Raw genomic sequence first — 18,844 nt, 5'->3', positions numbered from 1 at the left:
CAGCACTAGAAATATTCTGAGAAGGAAAAGCATGCACTTTCCCTCTTATAATTGTGTGTTATGCTCTCTGAACACTGAAGAAACTGTCCAGCAAATTTTTTTGGATTGTGAGATGGCCAAAGCCTGCTGGAGCCAGTTAGGGATAGTGTTTGATGCCTCCCTTTCTCCATTTCAGATTTTTGAAAGCTTCAGAGCACAACTTAATGTCAGTTTTTTCATGGAGATTGTGATTATCATGAGCTGGAGCATTTGGTCTGTTAGAAATGATGTCATCTTCAGAGGTATTCCTGCTTCTGTTCAAAGATGTTATGACATCTTTAGAAGCATCTTTGGCCTACTCTTATGGAGGACCAAGAAGAAGTATTTCCCTGCTATCGAACTATGGCTAGAGCAGTTTGTGTAATTTTTTTAATTTTCTTTGTGTCCTTCTTTGTTTCCTGAACCTCGGTGTCTGTCTTTGTTTTGCTTTCCCTGTTGTACTCCTGGTTGTAACTTTCTTGGTTACTTTCAATAAATTTGCAGTAGGGGCTCTCTGAGTCCCTCCTGTTTCTTCAAAAAAAAGAAAGATCAAGAACCTACGGTAGCTAAGTTATTATCAATTGTTAAATTTCCTATGTATACATTGCCAAAGCTTCCAGAACCAATCAAATTCGCTGGAGAGAATTATCCTGTTGCTGCATGTAACTGGGCATAGGATATTCTCTCATGTTCCTCATTAAAGAATAGGTACTCTGGACCAACAAAAGTTGGTGTGGTCCTTCTCTTAATAAAGCAATAAGCAGTTGCAGAGCATACAGAAAAGATGAATATTCCAATAGCTCCAAAGATAACTATGTGCAATCGATGTAGTGAAGCCTTGTGAGAAGGTATAGATGGGCATGAAGGGAGTTGCAAGAATGGAGGACCACCACATAGCATGCTGTTACCAGCGACTGACAATATAGTTCCATTACAAAAGACACCTGTATCAGGCACAGGACCAGATAAGTTATTGAAGGACAGGTTTAGATAGTTCAGAGATCTGATGCTCTCTAGAAACTTGGGTATGGGTCCTGTTAGGTTGTTACTGGAGAGATCCATTTTTTCAAGTGCTCCCAGAGCATTCAGCCCAACTGGGATTTGTCCTTGCAGTAGATTTCCTTGTAAGTATAGGAAGCGCAGTTGGACACAGCCTGCAATAGCTTCTGGGATTTCACCATCTAGCTTATTCACTGAGGTCCATTGCGATGAGGCTGTTCAAGTGCCCAATCTGTGTTGGAATTGCTCCAGTTAGAGCATTTGTGGAAAGGTTAAGAAGTATGGTCAGGGAAGGAATACTAAGTATCTCGTGTGGGATTTGGCCCCTCAACAAATTACAAGAAAGATCTATGGATATAATATTTGTTAATTTACCAAGGCTTGCCGGAATGCTGTTGTTCAGAAAGTTATTAGATAGAGAAAGATTACTCAGTACTGTGAGATTGCCTAATGAGTGGTCAAATCCAATATGAGACAGATCAAGATGCTGGCGGCTAGAAACACTACTGGAGGCCGCAGCTTTGCCGAGTGTTTTTACACTCGGCAAGTGTAGCACTCGGCAAAGTCCGCTCGGCAAAAATTTTCTCGGCAAAGGGTCTTTGCCGAGTGTTTTTTATCCGGGCACTCGGCAAAATTAAAAAAAAATTTGCCGAGTGCTTGGGGCGGCACTCGGCAAAATATTTTCGGCCGTTGCGGCGCTGGCCGTTAACGGTTATTTTGCCGAGTGCCCAACCCAGCACTCGGCAAAAAAAAATTTTATTTTTTTTAAAAAGTACTTTGCCGAGTGCCCCAGCCCAGGCACTCGGCAAAGTTTTTTTTATTTTTTTTAAAAAGTACTTTGCCGAGTGCCCCTGCCCAGGCACTCGGCAAAGTTTTTTTTATTTTTTTTAAAAAATTACTTTGCCGGGTGCCCCTGCCCAGGCACGCGGCAAAGTTTTTTTTTTAAATAATTTCTTTGCCGAATGCCCCTGTTTTGACACTCTCCAAAGAATTTCTAAATTTTTTTTTTGAAAAATCTTTGCCGAGTGCCTTGCCCATGGCACTCGGCAAAGACCCCGAGAATTGCAAATTTTTTTTTACATTCCATTGTAATAGACAATATATATATATATATATATATATATATATATATATATATATATATATATATATATATATATATATATATACATCAATCATCACATCTATATCACCAACATGCATTATATATCACAAGCACACGCATCAATAAATCCATCGAAAATCCATCACAAATGCACCAAAGTTCAACATCACAAGTTTATTATTACAAGTTCAACATCACAAAGTTCAACATCCCTACTGCGGCGACGGAGACTGCAGGTGTGGCCCCCCGGACGCGAGTAGCCGCCGGTGACACGGTAGCGGGATTGTTTGAACCCGCCGACAGAGGCTGCACAAAAGAGAAGAGATTGCATGTGTTAGACTCAAAATTGAAAATTTCGGCAGCACCTCCCCTGCACGGGGAGGTTTCCAACCTGCAAGAAACAACGGCACGAAGGCCGACAATCACAACGGTACGAAGGCCGACAATCCCAACGGCCTAAAGGCCGAAAATCACAACGGCACGAAGACCGACAATCCCAATGGCACGAATGCATTAAACTTTTATACTCACAGGAGTGAAGTGTCGAGCTGGAGCTGGCAACTGCACTTGGACACCCGATGCTTGCCCGATGGTTTGCATGATCTGATACATGTCCGCCATCTGCTTCTTCGTGGCCTCCAGCTCTGCGGTCAGGTGCACTTGCGTCTCCCTTGTCTCTGCCAGCTTGGGCTACAGTGTTTTAATCACATGTTTCAGTATTGCAAATCTGATCAATGTGTGTAACGTTCAATGTACGACGAGTGAAACCAGAATTACCTGAAGTTCGTCGACCCGCGACAGTATTGGAGTAGGCCGTGCACGTATGGGAAGGCTTCTGGCCGTGCTCCGTGCCCTCACGTCGGAGACAGAGGGTGCAGAGCTCGAGGAGTCGGCGCCGTCTGCAATCCACAACCGCTCGTGCTTCCTGCCTTGCCCTAGCCTCACGATCACCTCTGTCTCAAGGGGCTCAGTGCTCAGATTGTGATCTGAGCCATGGAGCGCCCTAACCGCCTCCACGTGGTCAGAGTAAGCCTGGGCAGTGGCATCCGGGTTGAAGACGACACTGGATTTCACCGGGCCCATGTGGGACACAGCCCATGCCCCAAACTCCGACACTGGCACGTCCGGGTGTGCCACCTCCTACGAGAAAGACGGCAAGATGATTAGAAATTAGGCAAAATTGAGCGTTAGAATAGATAAATGACATCTCGTACAAGTGCCCGCTTGAATGCGGGGAGGTTGTGGCTGCCTTGGTGGTGAGTTGCACTGGTCCTCAGTGCCCGCTTCCGCTTGCCTTGATCGTGCTTTGCGATGTACGCCGGGTCAAGGTACCTGTCCATGATCCTCGACCATGCCGATCTATGCGACATGCACCACGAGGCCGGCACCTACACATCATCAAGTGTTTGACATATAAGAAGATCAATTCTGGACCTACTAAATCTCAAAACGAATCAATATTATTCACCTACCTGAAGGTACTGCTCCTTAGTCAGTGCCACCTTTCTTGCGCTGGTTTTGTTGAGGGGCTCTTTCTTGATGGACCTGTAGTAGTCGACGTGGGCCTGGAGTCGCGCCTCGTGAATCATGTCGCCGACGTACTTCTTACAGGCTCCGTGTGCCGTCTGATCCGCCAGGGTCTCTCAACCTTCTTCGGCCTTGAAGTACCTCTACATACAAACACGATGTATCTGTTCATTATTTCAATAAAAGACTTAACCAATGGAGGAGATGTATTGAGCTATGTTGTGAGACACTTACCCAAAAGTCCGCCAAAACCCGCTCCTGCTTGTTGTCATGCTCGTCATCCGAGCCGAGCTTGTACTTGTCCCACGACCAGGCCGGCTCCCACCTCCCCTCTTTCAAGTCCACAAGGCCGGGGAAGTGTTTCCTGCATAGACATCCCAGGAAGGTAGCGGGGGTGCGTGGGGGGTCAAGAGCACCCGACAGAACTAGCCAGCCCCTACATAAGTGATTAAGAAAAATTATCAGTTTCTCTTTTGATTTTCAACGTATCATATGAAGTACTAGTGATAACATCTATAGTTACTTACCTTCTTCCCATAGGACGAACCAGTGGGCGTCGGTCAGGAAGCGGAACCGGAGGAAGGCTTGTGGGACCTCGTAGGTAGGGAGCCGACTGAGCAGAACTGTCCTCGATCTGCTGAGTCCGTCATCCCCTGACGCAGTGTTTGTGGTCGTGCCCGTGGCCGCCACGTGGTCCTCCGGGGTAGGAGACAGGTCCTTCGGCTGGTCGAGAGCCGGTGGAGGAGGCGGGTCCCTCCTAGGGCAACCCCGGCCCCTCCCCCTCCCCTCCCCGTGCTGGGGCGACCCGAGCCTGCTCTCGCCGCTGGGGGCGAAGACGTCCCCTCGCCTCCATCAGGAGGGCGTAGCCTCTGGTACACCGAGAGCACCTGCCTCGGTGAACGGTTGCCCACCATCTTTGTTCTGTCACCTGTAATGTACAAAGAATTAACAACAAGCGTTAGTACATACATGTCAAATAGTTCAAAATGAATAAACATAACAAAATTTAATAAAAAACATAGTATTACATGGTTTAGGAATAATCTTCATGATTGGGGTCATAGGTCTCATCATCACTGTCAAAATTGTCCAAATGGGCAACACTATCCGAAGGTTCTGTGTCTTCTTCATTGTCTTTGCCTAAATGGAATCGCTCAAGTATTTGAATGTCCTTCGGATTTAGCACTACATCTCCAGGGTCCTCGTCATCAACCGTTTCATTGTCTACTTCCATGGCGGTCATCACACCGGGTAAGACTATCTCAAAGCTCCCTTGTTGCCCATTTGCTTAATAGAACTCTCCATCATATGTGTTTGTGTCGAAGGTGTAATCTTCATCGTTTGGAACAGGTAGTTTACCGTGCGAAGATACCTGGTGCACAATAGACCAACCCTTAAGATGGTCTTTGTCTTGGCACGCGTATGGCGTATGATACACCTACATGGCCTATTGAGCCACAATATAGACATCTTTTCCTTTATAGACGGAATCATGCCTAATCTCGACTAGCCCAAGATGAGGGGTCTGTCTCGTTCGTCCAGGATCAAACCAGTGGCACTTGAATATGACAGGAGTAAGAGGTACTCGGCCCTCATATTCAAGTTCATAGATCTCCTCAATTATTCCGTAGTATTCGACGCCATTAGTGCCCGGCGTAAAAACTTGGCTGTTGGTGGTTTTCCGATCGGGCCGAGTCTGCTCGTGTCTTGACGTGTGGAAGCGATATCCGTTCACGTCATATCCGGTATATGACTTCGCCCTTAACTTGAAGTCGTTTGCAACCTGTCTCAACTTGTCACTCATGGATGCATTGGTTTGCGCCTGCAAGCTCAAGCATGATACATCGTTATACTATTGGAACGCACGAGCTACTAAGGAATATCGATGAACGTATGGCCTTTTGTTTGAACTAAGAAATGAAATTAGGCCTCCCAGCTCCCGCACCCTCTGAAAGAAGGGTATCATGTTCGTGCGGGGTAGGATCCCTTGATTGATGCCACTCTTGTCGAAACAAATTCCCTGTACCAAAGAGAATCAATGGGGTTCGATACAGAATAGTGACGTCGTATTGAAACAAGTTTGTTGAGAACTTACTTAATGAATGGCGCAACCTCGACAAGGTTGGTGAACACATATAGCGTGATTCTGCGCCACTCTTCTGGATCCAATCTCTTGGGGGTCGATCCACTTGCGCAGCCTAGTTGGCATTTGAAAAGGCTGAGGGTCGATTCAACTTTGCCAGCATTGTAACGAGGGGGTGGATTATGCTTGCTAGGAAGGTTTGGCTTGTAGTAGGATGTTGTGAAGTTTGCAACCTCCTCCCGAATGCTTGCCTCTGCAATGGAAGCCTCAATTCTGGCTTTATTTGTACATTTCTTACGAAGAGTCTTTAGACATCACTCGATTGGATAGCACCAATGGGCCTGCACGCCCCCCCAACCGTGCCTCGGTCGGGAGGTGCACAATCAGATGCTGCATCGGCAAGAAGAAGCTAGGTGGAAAGATCTTGTCAAGCTCATAGACCAACTCAGGTGCCATAGTTTCCAATTCTGTAATGATGGTCGAAGATAGCTCCTTGGCACAAAGCTGGCAAAGAAGTAGCTCAACTTTGCCAGCACTAGCCAGACATGCTCAGGGACATAGCCTCGAACCATCAATGAAAGTATCCGCTCAATCCATATGTGGTAGTCATGACTCTTCATCCCGTTGACTCGTAGAGTCTCTAAGTTCACTCCCCTGCTCAGATTCGCTGCATACCCATTAGGGTACATTAAATTCTTGATCCATCGAAGTACTTCCCTTGATCGATTTTCAAGACATAGGGGGGCCTAGGCCTTCTCCACTGCTTTCCTGTTGTAGGAGGCCGCATCTCTAGGTTTGGCCTATCGCACAACGTCGTCAGGTCCATTCTAGCCTTAGGGTTGTCCTTAGACTTGTCAGTGTCCATGAGTGTTGCCCAAAGTACCTCAGCGATATTCTTTTCAGTGTGCATGACATCAATGTTATGGGGCAGTAGGAGGTCATCGAAATAGGGGAGCCTCGTCAAGCCGGACTTATGAGTCCACATATGTTGCTCACCATATCCCATGAAACCATCATCTTCGTTGGGCACGAGAGCATCTATCTGAGCATGAACCTCCGCCCTAGTCCTCAAGCGTGGTCTAGGGTCCATCACTTTGACACCTTTCATAAAGCTCTTGACGTCTTCTCTGAATGGATGGTCAAGAGGGAGGAATTGATGATGTTTGTCGAACGACGAATACTTGCCACCCTTCTTCAACCATATGAACCTCATAGCTTCCTTGCATATTGGGCATGGGAACTTCCCCTGAACACACCAGGCGCACATTAACCCATACGCCAGGAAGTCGTGTAGGGAGTAGTGGTACTAGGCGTGCATTTTAAAGCTAGTCTTCGTAGCTCGGTCGTATGTCCACACCCTTTGACCCAAGCATCGATCAACTCATCTATCACAGGCTCCATGAAGACACCCATATTACTCCTCGGGTGTCCAGGGATTATCAACGACAGGAACATGGTATGCCGTTGAAAGGAGACGTCGAGGGGGGGGGAGATTCAGGGGGATGACGAACATGGGCCAACATGTGTATGGTGCAACCATCATGCCATATGGATTGAACCCATCTGTTGCCAGCGCGACACGTACATTACGAGCCTCCTCTGCTTTGAGAGGATGCTACGAATTGAAGTACTTCCATGCATCAGCATCGGATGGATGTACCATCTTCTCAGGATTGTATCGTGTGCCATTTTTGTGCCATGTCATCTATTTCACGGATTCCTCGGTCATGAATAGCCGTTGGAGCCTCGGCAGGAATGGAAGGTGTCGTAGGACTCTCATGGGGATCTTAAGCTGCCTCTTCTGGCCATCGCCTGAGTCTACCTCCACGTACCTGGAGGATTTACACTTCGGGCAGTACTTTGTATCCGCGTGTTCTTTCCTAAATAGGACGCACCCCTTCGGACACACATGTATCTTGTCATACGGCATCTTAAGTGCAAGAAGGAGCTTCTCTGACTCGTACAAGTTCTTCGGCATAATGTGTGTCTTCGGTAGCATATCGCTCCACGCGGCCACCATCTTGTCGAAGCCTTCTCGACTTAGGTTTAACTCAGCCTTCAACCCCATTACGTGACCAATGGCATCCAGCTGAGAAACATTAGTATGATCGTGAAGGGGTCTCTGTGCCGAGTCCAACATCAGGTAGAAGGCATCTGCGGCAGCCTCCATCTCCTCCTTGTCACATCCTTCAGCGAACTGAGCTTGGTGCATGTCATCCAGCATGTCTGCTACCCCGGCATCATCATCAAAAGCCTCAAGCCGTGGTCTCACCACCTCCTCCCTGATATGATCGGCTTCACCATGGTGGATCCACCGGTGGTAGCCTGGAGTAAATCCAAACTTCACAATATGTTTACCCATGGTTAACCTATCTTTCCTTCTTCTGTTGTCACAACCGCTGCACGAACAAACCACTAGAGAATGGCCTCCAGCACTCTCGCCAAATGCATGCTGTAAGAATTCTTCGACCTTGACTATAAACAGCAAGTCGTAATCGTGCTCGTGTCTCCGGAGCGTGTACATCCACTCACGGTCCTCCATCCTTTAACAGACGTATCAGCACATATGAGTCACCATCAATTGCATCTACGCGGTGTCCCTACTCTCTAATAGGTGAGGATAGGTCCTAATCCCACCCACGGATCCGTAGATGAGGTTAGTTTCCATGCTCCGCTCCTATCCAAGACGGAATTTCGGCAGCACCTCCCCGCTGTTCTCCCGATACACGTCCTGCAAGGGAGAGTGTGTATCTGGAGAACAACAGGGGGTGATGTCGAAACACCGTCTTGGACCGGAGCGGACCATGGAAACTAACCCATCTACGCATCCACGGGCTGTCCAAAAAACATGGACAATCCAAAACAGAAACGCTCGTAGATATGCAAAGACCTGCATAACTCCAACCGTATCTCTTTCGGACGGGAGACGCCTAACTGGGATCAGCGACCTAAGACCATGATACAGATAGAGGGGTTATACCTAGGGTGCCGGTGAGGTCAGGCTAGCGGGGCTGTGGCGAGTCGGTGCAGTGGCGCCGCGACGCGGTGCAGGCAGACCCACAACGATGACGAAGACAATCGGGGCCACCGAGGTCCCTCCGCCGGGGCCTCCTCCTGCATAAAAAGGCAATACATTAGTGACAATTGAAAATTTCTGCAGAACCTCCCCTGCACGGGGAGGTTTCAAAAACCTGCAAAAAAGATCAGCACGAAGGCCAACATCCACAAGCAACGGCTCGATGGCCGAAAACCACATACAACAACTATTACTACTAACAAGGGCTCGATGGCCGACATCCATTGCATGATTTGAATAGAAAGGGAAGGGCGAACCTAGTGTGCTCGTCGACGGTGGGCGGAGTCGGGAGCGGGGCGCCGAGGTCACGGCACCGCCGCTAACGAGGCGTGGACAGCGGCCGGGGCTCCTCCTCCCTTCTCCTCTCCACCTCCCTTCTCCTTCTTCCTCCTCCCTTCTCCTCTCCTCCCTCCCTTCTTCCTTCTTCCTTCTTCCTCCTCCCTTCTCCCTTCTTCCTCCTCTTCTCTTCCTCCTCTTCTCCCCTTCCCTTCTCTCCCTCCTCCCCTGCTCCTCCTACCTCCCATGCTCCTATGGGCGGTGTGGCCAGGGAAGGGACTGCCGAGACATGGCCGCCGCTACCGGATATGGCCGGCTGGCACCAGCCAGCCACCTCTGGGCAGTCGAGGCGAGGGAGGCCGGGCCGCGGAGAGCTACCGGGGCGGGGCGCGGCCGACGCGGCCGGCGACGGGCGTGGTCGCGGGCGAGGCTGGCGGAGGGCACGGTCGCGGGCGAGGCCGGCCGAGGGCGCAGGCACGGGCGCGGGCGCACGCGGGCGCGAGGGCGGGGCTCGCCGCCGGCGGCGATTCGCCGGCGAGGGCGCGGCAGCGGCGGGGGTGGGCGTGGGGGAGCGGACGGGTGGCTGGGGGCGTGAGTTAGGGTTGGGCCACGCGGGGGTTGGGCCGGTGGGATTTTAGTGCCCAATTTTTTTTATTTCAACTTTACCGAGTGCCTCCTGGGCCGGCACTCCCATGGCACTCGACAATTTTTTTTATTTTGGGCCCAATTTTTTTTCTAGGGCCTTTTGACAGTATTTCAAACTCTATTTTAAAATTTGGGGCAATTTTGACTTTTTTTGATATATTTCATTAGTTTATTTCATTTCGTCGAATTTGTCGGGATATTTCAAATTTGAACTGCAGGTACATGGAATAATGGACTTTGGTCATCCAAAAATTGATACTCATGATATTTAGGGTATGTTTAGGCCGTATCCAGAAACTCACATGAAATCTCGAGCATCTCGTTGACGTAACATGTCGAGGTACTTGCTGGAAATGTGATTTTAAATTATATAAAATACAAACGAAGTCCAAAAATCACGAAACTTATCGAGGCGTCGTTTTTGGCACATTTCCGGCAAGTACCTCAACATGTTACATCAACAAGATGCTCGAGATTTCATGTGAGTTCCTGGATACGGCCTAAACATACCCTAAATATCATGAGTATCAATTTTTGGATGACCAAAGTCCATTATTCCACGTACCTGCAGTTCAAATTTGAAATATCCCGAAAAATTCGATGAAACGAAATAAACTAATGAAATATATCAAAAAAGTCAAAATTGTCCCAAATTTTAAAATAGAGTTTGAAATACTGTCACAAGGCCCCAGAAAAAAATTTGGGCCCAAAATCAAACAAAAAAAATTTGCCGAGTGCCGGCCCAGGAGGCACTCGGCAAAATATGATTTTCAAAAATAAACAAAAATTGCCGAGTGTCTGGCGCTGGCACTCGGCAAAATAAGTTTTAAAAAATTAAAAAAAAATTGCCGAGTGCCCAAGGTTTACACTCGGCAAAATATGTTTTTAAAAAATAAAAAAAAATTGCCGAGTGCCTGGGTCTGGCTCTCGGCAAGTTTTAAAAAATAAAAAAAAATTTGCCGAGTGTCTATCTTTGGCACTCTGCAAAATATTTTTTTAAAAATAAAAAAAAATTTGCCGAGGGCCATGGGATGGCACTAGGCAAAATATGTTTTAAAAAAAATTATCGAGTGCCTGGGACTGGCACTCAGCAAAATAAGTTTTTAAAAATAAAAAAAAAATTGCCGAGTGCTAGCCGTTAGGCACTCGGCAAAATCTGACGGTAGGTGGCCGCCGTCACGGGCCGGCCACCTTTTGCCGAGTGGGATCTTTGCCGAGTGCCGCAGCACTCGGCAAAGCCCAGTTTTGCCGAGAGCCAGGCTTTACCGAGTGCCTGGCACCTTTGCCGAGTGCGGCACTCGGAAAAATATTGCTTTGCCGAGTGCCCCGATAAAAAGCACTCGGCAAAGTCCAGTTTTCCAGTAGTGAAAGCTGGTCAATATCTAGAGGTAAGGTGCCTGTGAATAGGTTGTTGTCAAGGGTAAGCTTTACAAGTTTTTGTAACGTCCCTAGCGACCATAAAGATATGGTCCCAGCTATGTGATTTCTGCCAATTGTAAGCCAACTGAGCTCTCGAGATAGGTTGGCGATCCTAATTGGCATAACACCTTCAAAGTTGTTTTGATCGAGGTCTAGTCTTGCAAGTTGCTACAGTTGGCTAAGGATGTGAGAAAATCTCAATCCCTAGGCTCTGTGGTTTGTAGTTCATTGTGCCCTACCGAGAAAAATCTTCAGTTTACCATGAATACCAATATCCCGTGGGATCAAACCATGATATTGGTTTCCACGAAGAAGCAGATATTGGAGTTGAGATGCATTTGATAAGGAGGCTGGTGTTGGGCCCTCAAAGTAACTGGTCTCAAATGTGACCAAAACAATTAGCTTGGGAAGCTTATAGCCAATATCATGTGGCAGTGATCCAGCAAGCTGGTTTAAGCAAAGCTTAATTACATTGATAGAAGAAATATTGAAGAGTGATGGAGGAACATGGCCGTCAAGCTTGCTATTCATTACATCAAAGATGTCAAGGTTGTTTAACTTACATAAATCTGCGGGGATGTTGCCACTGAAGTTGTTCTTAGCAAGATACAGCTGAGTCAATGATGTTAGGTTGCTCAGCCAGGCAGCCAGCTAAGGATTTGGCCCTGAAAGGAGTTCCTCCCAATACTAAGGACCATTAGCGTTGTGACATTTATTAGTGTCGTTGCAATTTCACCAGTCAGACTGTTGTGGCTGACATTGAAAGTTTTGAGCTTTGATAAGCCACCCAGAGGAGCAGGGACAGAACCAGAGAAGTGGTTAGCACCCAAATTTATAGTATGAAGTTTTCTGCAATTGCCAAGGCTGGACGGAATAATACCTGTCAGGTTATTGGGCGACAGATAAATGAAATGGAGGTATGTGAGGTTGCCGATCTCTTGAGAGATGGTGCCTTCTAGGACATAGTCATGCAGATCAATAGCAGTGACATGGCCAGGATGGTGGCGGCCGCCGCAGGTCACGCCAGTCCATCTGCAGAAATCAGGAACTGGATTGTTGTTGTCGTTGCTAGCTGCATCCCACGACGATAGCGCCCCTGTTGGGTCACTCGTTATGTGGGATTTGAGGGATAAGAGCGCCAAGAAATCACGGTGGCTACTAGTAGTAGATAGAGAGCTGGATGTAACCAAGAGGGTATTGGTGATAAGAGTGAGCATGGACATCTGCCATGTACATGGGCAGGAGATCATCTTATGGATCTTCATTCTTGTGGTGGTCGGCAGCTGCACTTCAGCAAGGTGATGGTTTTATTGTGGTGGTCTGCACTTTGCCGTGCTTGCCTGCTGCGCCTTCCACCCTGTGGGGTGGAAGCTGTTAAGTAAGGCATGGATATCTGCACTGGTGACTGGTGGCCAAATCATCAACAAGAACCGGCCTGGTATCAAATTTTAAAGGATTAATACAACATTTTTGTCTTCTGAAATGATTGAAAAAATATTTTATCTTTGAAAAGTAAAGATGGCATCTCTATCTGGGAAATAAATGTGGGAGGACCGTCAAACGTTGAATTATTCAAGTGAGGTAAGCTACAGATAGAAATCGCACTGTAGTCAAGTATGAAAGCTTAACAGCAGCAATAATCCAGTACTAGTAGAGAAGAAAGAAAAAAGTGGCGCGTACAAATCATTATGGCATTCCAACACACGATGCTAATAACAATATACTGGTTCATCAGGTCAGCATGCTTGAAGTACTTTGTGTCTTCGATTCAGCAGGAGCTATTAAAGGTGTTCTTTTTCTTTCTTCCAGTTCTTTTAATAAAGACACTAAAAAAGTGCCTCATATATGATATTCATCATGAAAAACAATGGATAATATAAAAAGGATAATTTGACACAAAATGACTTCTAAAAAAACAAGACTATGTAAAGACCAATCTAGTCATCTTATTCCTTCACTCATCTATCGTCTACTAGAGATTGAGATCACACTAAACACATAGCAATGGAAAGAGACATCAGCAAACACCCTCACCATACAAACCTTGAACGCAAAAACTACTTGCTACTAAGATCTTGTACCCACTAAAAGAATATCGGCTGAAGGATCAACTCCCCTAAGGAACGTAGGCTTACAATCATTCACCACCAAAATATATTGTTGGAAAAAAGCAGACCTTGCCATAGAACGTACTAAAAGAAGAGGTCAAAAATCTCCGAATCTACAACTAGTACTACTCCCTCCGTTCCAAATTATAAGTCGCTTTGACTTTTTTGGTACATCCATTTTGCTAGATGCATAGAAAAATAGATATATCTAGATGTATAGCAAAATGAATGTACTAAAAAAGTCAAAGCGACTTATAATTTGGAACGGATGGAGTACTTTTTTTTCTGTGCCATTTAATTCATGATGCAAGACATGGGTTTTTTTTCTTTGTTATCGAAATCAATGTGAAGTGACATCTCGTTAAATCCACCACGACCTCTTCTTTTAGTATCTTCTACCTTGTCATAAAACAAACTAAAAGAAGAGGTCAAAAATCTCCGAATCGATAGTAAACCAACTGGGGATTCACCGTGGCTTTGCATCACGAGCAACGACTCTAGTTGTAGAACCCGCTGGGGATCCACCATGGCGCAGGAAGGGATCCACCGCGTGCGCCACTGAAATCAGACCCCACGTCCAACCCATCGTCCCAGGCCAGTACGCGTGAAGTCCACAATAATCCTAAAAAAGGCACCCTAATAAATAGAGAAATAGAATGGCCAGGTGAAGGCGAAACCATTTGTTTTGTTGAATCATCACCGGGACTTGTGAGAAGAAGTGATGGATACAGCGTAGCAGGTTGAACAAATACTGTCCCTTAGTTTGAGATTAGCACTGAAAAAATACTAACAGATACTACTGGTGATTTTGTGTGAAATAGTGGGCTATGCCGGTGTTATTACTCCTATCCTTTAAATTGCACCAGCATCAGCGTATATTGGAATCTAAGCCTACCCCATTGATGTAAGTTGGACAACAAAAAAAGTTAATTTGATATTAAACAGTGATGGCATAATCTTAATTAACTAGCTCTTAAAACCAACTCCATCAAGGATTCCAAGAGCAAAATCCTTCCTCCTCCGTTATTGCAATTTATTCGCTCCAAGTGAGTTCCAAAATGGAGGATTTTGGATTGGGAATGGAAAACCCCAGTAGGAGGAAGGTATATAAACAGGAACATGTGGTTGCCTACTGTGCCTTCCATCCTGTGGGGTGGAGGCCGTTAAATAAGGCATGAATATCTGCACTGGTGGCCAAATGATCAACAGGAACCTGGTATCAAATTTTAAAGAATTATTATAATACAACAAATTTTCTTTTGAAATGGTTAGAAAATATTTTATCTTTGAAATTAAAAGTAAAGATGGCATCTCTATCTAGGAAATAAATGTGGAGAACTGTCTATGTGACATGTTACCAAAAAGGATGGGACATTTCCAAACGTTGAACTATTCAAATGAGGTTAGCTACAGATAGAATTTGCACTCTAGTCAAGTGTGAAAGTCATGGTACAGTGTTTTTCTCTCGTAACAAATTAGTCGTACAAATCAGCACAAGCGGCTTATATACCAGCCGAACAGAGCCAACATCAATAATTCAGTAGTAGATAAGAAAGAAAAAGGTGTCACGGACAAATAATTATGGCATTTCAACACACGATGCTAGTAATAATATACTGGTTCAGTTGAGCACGATGAAGTACTTTTGTGTCTTCGATTCAGCAGGAGCTATTAAAGTTTTTTTGCTGTCTTTAAGTTCTTTTAACTTAATAAAGACACTAAAAAGTGCCTCATATATGATATTCATCAAGAAAAACAATGGGTAGTATAAAAAGGATAACTTGATACAAAACAACCTCTAAAAAATAAGAGTACATAAAGACTATCCAGTCGTCTTATTCCTTCACTCGTCTACCGCTTGCTAGAGATTGAGATTATACTGAACCCTGCAAACACCCTCGCCATACAAACTTTTAAAAACTGCTAAAGCTACTTGCTACTGGCAACAAGATCTAGTATCTACTAAAAGAATACCGGCCGAAGGAACACATGCTTACAGTCCTTCGCCATCAGAATAGATCATTGGAGAAAGCAGACCTAGGCATAGAATGGACTAAAAGAAAAGGTCAAAATTAATCTCCGTGTTAAAAGCCAACCGACTGCTTCCCTAGTAAACACACAAACTGCCAAAATTCAAAGAGAACCAACAAAATTTACAAACCATGCTCTCATTGGCCCTTCGCCAGCGCCAAATCGGCATCATTGAGGTAGAGAGAGGCCAGAGAGATCTTATTCCAATGTGCTATCATTGTCACCATCTTCTCAGTGCCGTCATGAAACTAAACCCTAGGTTCAACAAGGACTAATGAAAAACTAAATCTGTGAAGGGGGCAGGTCCCTACTCCTGTGGCCATCTACAAGGTCATCGGTAGTGAGAGAGGAGGGGTCCCAGGGGGGGGGGGGCGGGGGGCGAGGTCGCAGTAGGCCTTGAGTGACTCTAAAAGGAATAGAAAAAAACAAAGCCGAAAACCAAACAGAAAAATAAAAAAGAAGAAAAAACAAACCTTGGAACCGATAGAAAAAAGAAAAAGGGGGATGTTCGCTGCAGCTTCAGGCCTTGTTTGGATGTTATCGTATTCACCTCAATCCACACGTGTTGGGGTAGATTGGGGTGTAATTTAGTTCGAGTTCCACTCCAATCCATCCCAACACACGTGGATTGATGCGAATCCGACTACATCCAAACAAGGCCTCAAACTGCAGCAAGTCTTTAATGCCTACAAATCACTGTAGGTTCAACTGAAGACGCAGCAGCCACAGCTGTTGAAAGCTGCAGCGAATGGACCCAAAATCCATACCGTTTGTGCTTGAATATTAAGGTAAAATAAGATATACATGACATCGATTTATTAAAGCATATACTTCACAAATATTTCATTACTGTACTATTGACTATGCTTTCATTCAACACAAAAATTAGAATTACGCCCGACATTGACCATTAATTTCTCGCCATTTGTAGACAAGGAGATGTGCTTGAGAGCGTCGCGTCCTTGGAAGATGCAGCGATGGAGATGTACTATTCGACTAGCTAGGAGGGGTTGAGTTCACACTGAACCTCAGCTTTAGTGAGATATCACTTCACATTGATCTCGACAGGAAAGAAAAAAAAAACATGTCTTTGGATCACGAATTCTTTTCTTGATAAGTTTGGATCACGAATTCAATGGCACTAGGCAGAGGAAAAAGAAGTACTAGTAGTCCGCAGCTCGGGCTCACGAGATAGCATGTCCGTTTGGCTGTGGCTTGTCGTAAACGATCGTAAATTTTCAGCTGGAATAGTATTTTTCTCTCACACAAACCAGCTAACAGTACTTCTTCATGAACCAACAACGATACGAACCAACCAACCGAGGGTTGTAGTTGTAGAGCCCGCTGAGGATCCACCATGGCGTAGGAAGGGATCCACCGCGTGCGCCACTGAAATCGGACCCCTCATCCCAGGCCAGTACGCGTGCAGTCCACAATAATGCTAAAAAGGCACCCTAATAAATAGAGGAATAGAAATGCCCAGGTGAAGGCGAAACCATTTTTTTTGTTGAATCGTCACCGGGACTTGTCTGAAGAAGTGATGGATGCAGCGTAGGAGGTTGAACGGATGCTTGGAGACGATACAACGTGCATGAAGAATATTCTCCTAACAAATATCGTCCCTTGGCGGAGCCCAGTGGAGGCGAAACTAGACTGCCGCCACCCTTGGCCCATGTCAATTTCAAAAAAAAAAAGGAACGCGGTACGCACAAAGAGGAACCGAGGCACGGAGTGCCTCCGTCATGGCGTACTCGCATCTCCGTGTCCGCGTCACGGCTCACGGCGTGCTCGCAACAAGGTTGCCGCCCTTCTGCCGCGGTGCTTGAGAGCTCCGCGTCGGCGACAACGGCAAAAATCGAGATCCCGACGGCGACGGCCCCCCATCCAGGATGTCAGAGCGCCCGCTCAACGCTGCCCCTTGCTGAGTTGCCGGTTTGCTACAGGTTAGTCTGGATCCCAAATCTCTTTTTTTCCACTAATTCTTACTTAGGTAATTTGGCATGATTTTGGTAGATTGAATCAAATTGACTAGACATGATTTATTTATTAGGTAGTGATGGTACGTCTGAAAAATCTCAATTCTTTTTACAAAAGAAAAAGAGATGAATCTTCTCTTGGGAAGGGGAAGGGGAAGGAGAAGGAGAAGGGGGAGATCCATTGATGCTCCTCCAATACTTCAGTTAAGTGATTTGGGACAGCAAAGGCAAGAACAAGAAAAAGCAGCACCAATTTGGTTTTGAAATGCCCCCCCCCCCCCCCCCCCCCACACCCACACACACACAGAGTATAATTTGGGTGCAACGGTTCAAGCGTTGACAAGGGAGATGTCATACCATACATACTCCATTGCTCTCAGACACGGGTAGTGGCAGCCATGGAGACAAGCAATCGGGATTCAAGTTTGAACGTGGTTGGTTGTTAAGGAATGAATTTTATGAGTTGGTTGCTAAGGTTTGGAAAAATGGGCGGAGAGGCAATACTCCACTTCAAAGATGGCAAAGTAAGATACAAAGGCTTAGACAACTCTTAAGGGGGGTTGGGCCAAGAATGTTAGTGGTACTTACAAGAAAGATAAAGCTGAGCTAATTAGGAAAGCTGAGGAGCTAGATAAAAATGCAGAATTGCAGCCACTTAGTAGTGTGAAAATTGATCTCAAAAACTACTTTAAAGAGCGGCTGGCTCTTCTTTTACGGGAAGAGAAAGTCAAGTGGTATCAACAAGCCAAAACAACTAGGTTGTTATCTGACGATTGTAATACCAAGTATTTCCACCTAGTGGCCAATGGAAAACACAGAAAAACAAGGACTTTCCGTTTAGAGCGGGATGAAGGAATAATAGAGGGTGATGAAAATCTTAAGAAATTCATCACTCATTGCTATAAAGGTATCTTTGGAGAACTGGCTAGTAATAATTTCTCGATGATAGGGACTGTTATGAATTACATTCCACAAGTTTAACAACAAGAAAATGAAGTCTTAATGGTGGCATTCCTAGAAAAGGAAGTTAAGGAGGCTATCTTTCAGATGGAGCATAATAAAGCTCCTGGTCCTGATGGGTTCCCAGCCAAGTTTTACCAAGTTTTCTGGGAAGTAATAAAAGGAGACCTCATGTCTCTATTTTCTGAATTTCACAAGGATAACCTCCCACTTTTTAGCCTTAACTTTGGTATAATCACTTCACTACCAAAGCAAAAGGAAGGTACACAGATTCAACAATTCTGACCTATTTGTTTGTTGAACATCAGCTTCAAAATATTTACAAAAGTGATGACTAACCGAATAGCCCTAGTGGCTCAAAAGGTGATCCACCCAGCACAACTGGATTTCATGAAGAGTAGGAATATTTTGGACGGGGTGGCCATTTTACATGAAACCATTCATGAGATGCATAGAAAAAGGCCAGATGGGGTGATCTTAAAGCTAGACTTTGAGATAACCTATGACAATGAAAGGCTTTTCACCAACTTGGTGCAATTGGATTGATCAAATTGTGAGGGGTGGTAGTGTTAGTATCAAAGTAAATGATGAGGCAGGATATTTGTTCCATACTAAGAAAGG

General features: G+C 45.6%; 2 protein-coding genes and 1 pseudogene across 4 annotated transcripts in view; 1 reads left to right on the top strand and 2 right to left on the bottom strand.

The window, feature by feature from the left end:
• Nucleotides 1-567: 567 nt before the first annotated feature.
• On the bottom strand, nt 568-12,413 carry LOC136480525 (receptor kinase-like protein Xa21; annotated as a pseudogene).
• LOC136484084 (uncharacterized) lies at nt 2,238-11,850 on the bottom strand. Of its 3 annotated transcripts, none has more exons than XM_066481248.1 (9): nt 11,712-11,850; nt 8,713-8,846; nt 4,177-4,577; nt 3,884-4,085; nt 3,595-3,792; nt 3,337-3,510; nt 2,900-3,262; nt 2,654-2,812; nt 2,238-2,428 (listed from the first exon to the last, which is right to left on the bottom strand). In XM_066481248.1, the coding sequence occupies exons 5-9, from the start codon at nt 3,709-3,711 to the stop codon at nt 2,303-2,305; spliced, it is 939 nt and encodes a 312-aa protein (XP_066337345.1). In that variant the 5' UTR covers nt 3,712-3,792; nt 3,884-4,085; nt 4,177-4,577; nt 8,713-8,846; nt 11,712-11,850; the 3' UTR covers nt 2,238-2,302. The 3 variants fall into 3 exon arrangements, with proteins under 3 accessions (XP_066337345.1, XP_066337342.1, XP_066337343.1); XM_066481245.1 differs by lacking the exon at nt 11,712-11,850 and adding an exon at nt 9,066-9,278; XM_066481246.1 differs by lacking the exons at nt 8,713-8,846; nt 11,712-11,850 and adding an exon at nt 4,678-4,935.
• Nucleotides 12,414-17,021: 4,608 nt separating the features above from the next.
• LOC136484079 (putative disease resistance RPP13-like protein 3) overlaps nt 17,022-18,844 on the top strand; it is a 37,646-nt gene continuing 35,823 nt past the window's right edge. The window contains exon 1 of the mRNA XM_066481237.1: nt 17,022-17,230. The gene's annotated coding sequence lies outside the window, so the exon portion shown is untranslated. The remainder of the gene's footprint in view (nt 17,231-18,844) is intronic.

This window comes from Miscanthus floridulus, chromosome 9, assembly GCF_019320115.1.
Source record: "Miscanthus floridulus cultivar M001 chromosome 9, ASM1932011v1, whole genome shotgun sequence".
Classification (NCBI taxonomy): Eukaryota; Viridiplantae; Streptophyta; class Magnoliopsida; order Poales; family Poaceae; genus Miscanthus; species Miscanthus floridulus.
The sequence above is the reverse complement of the archived record's forward strand: the minus strand, read 5'-3'. Positions and strand labels throughout refer to the sequence as shown.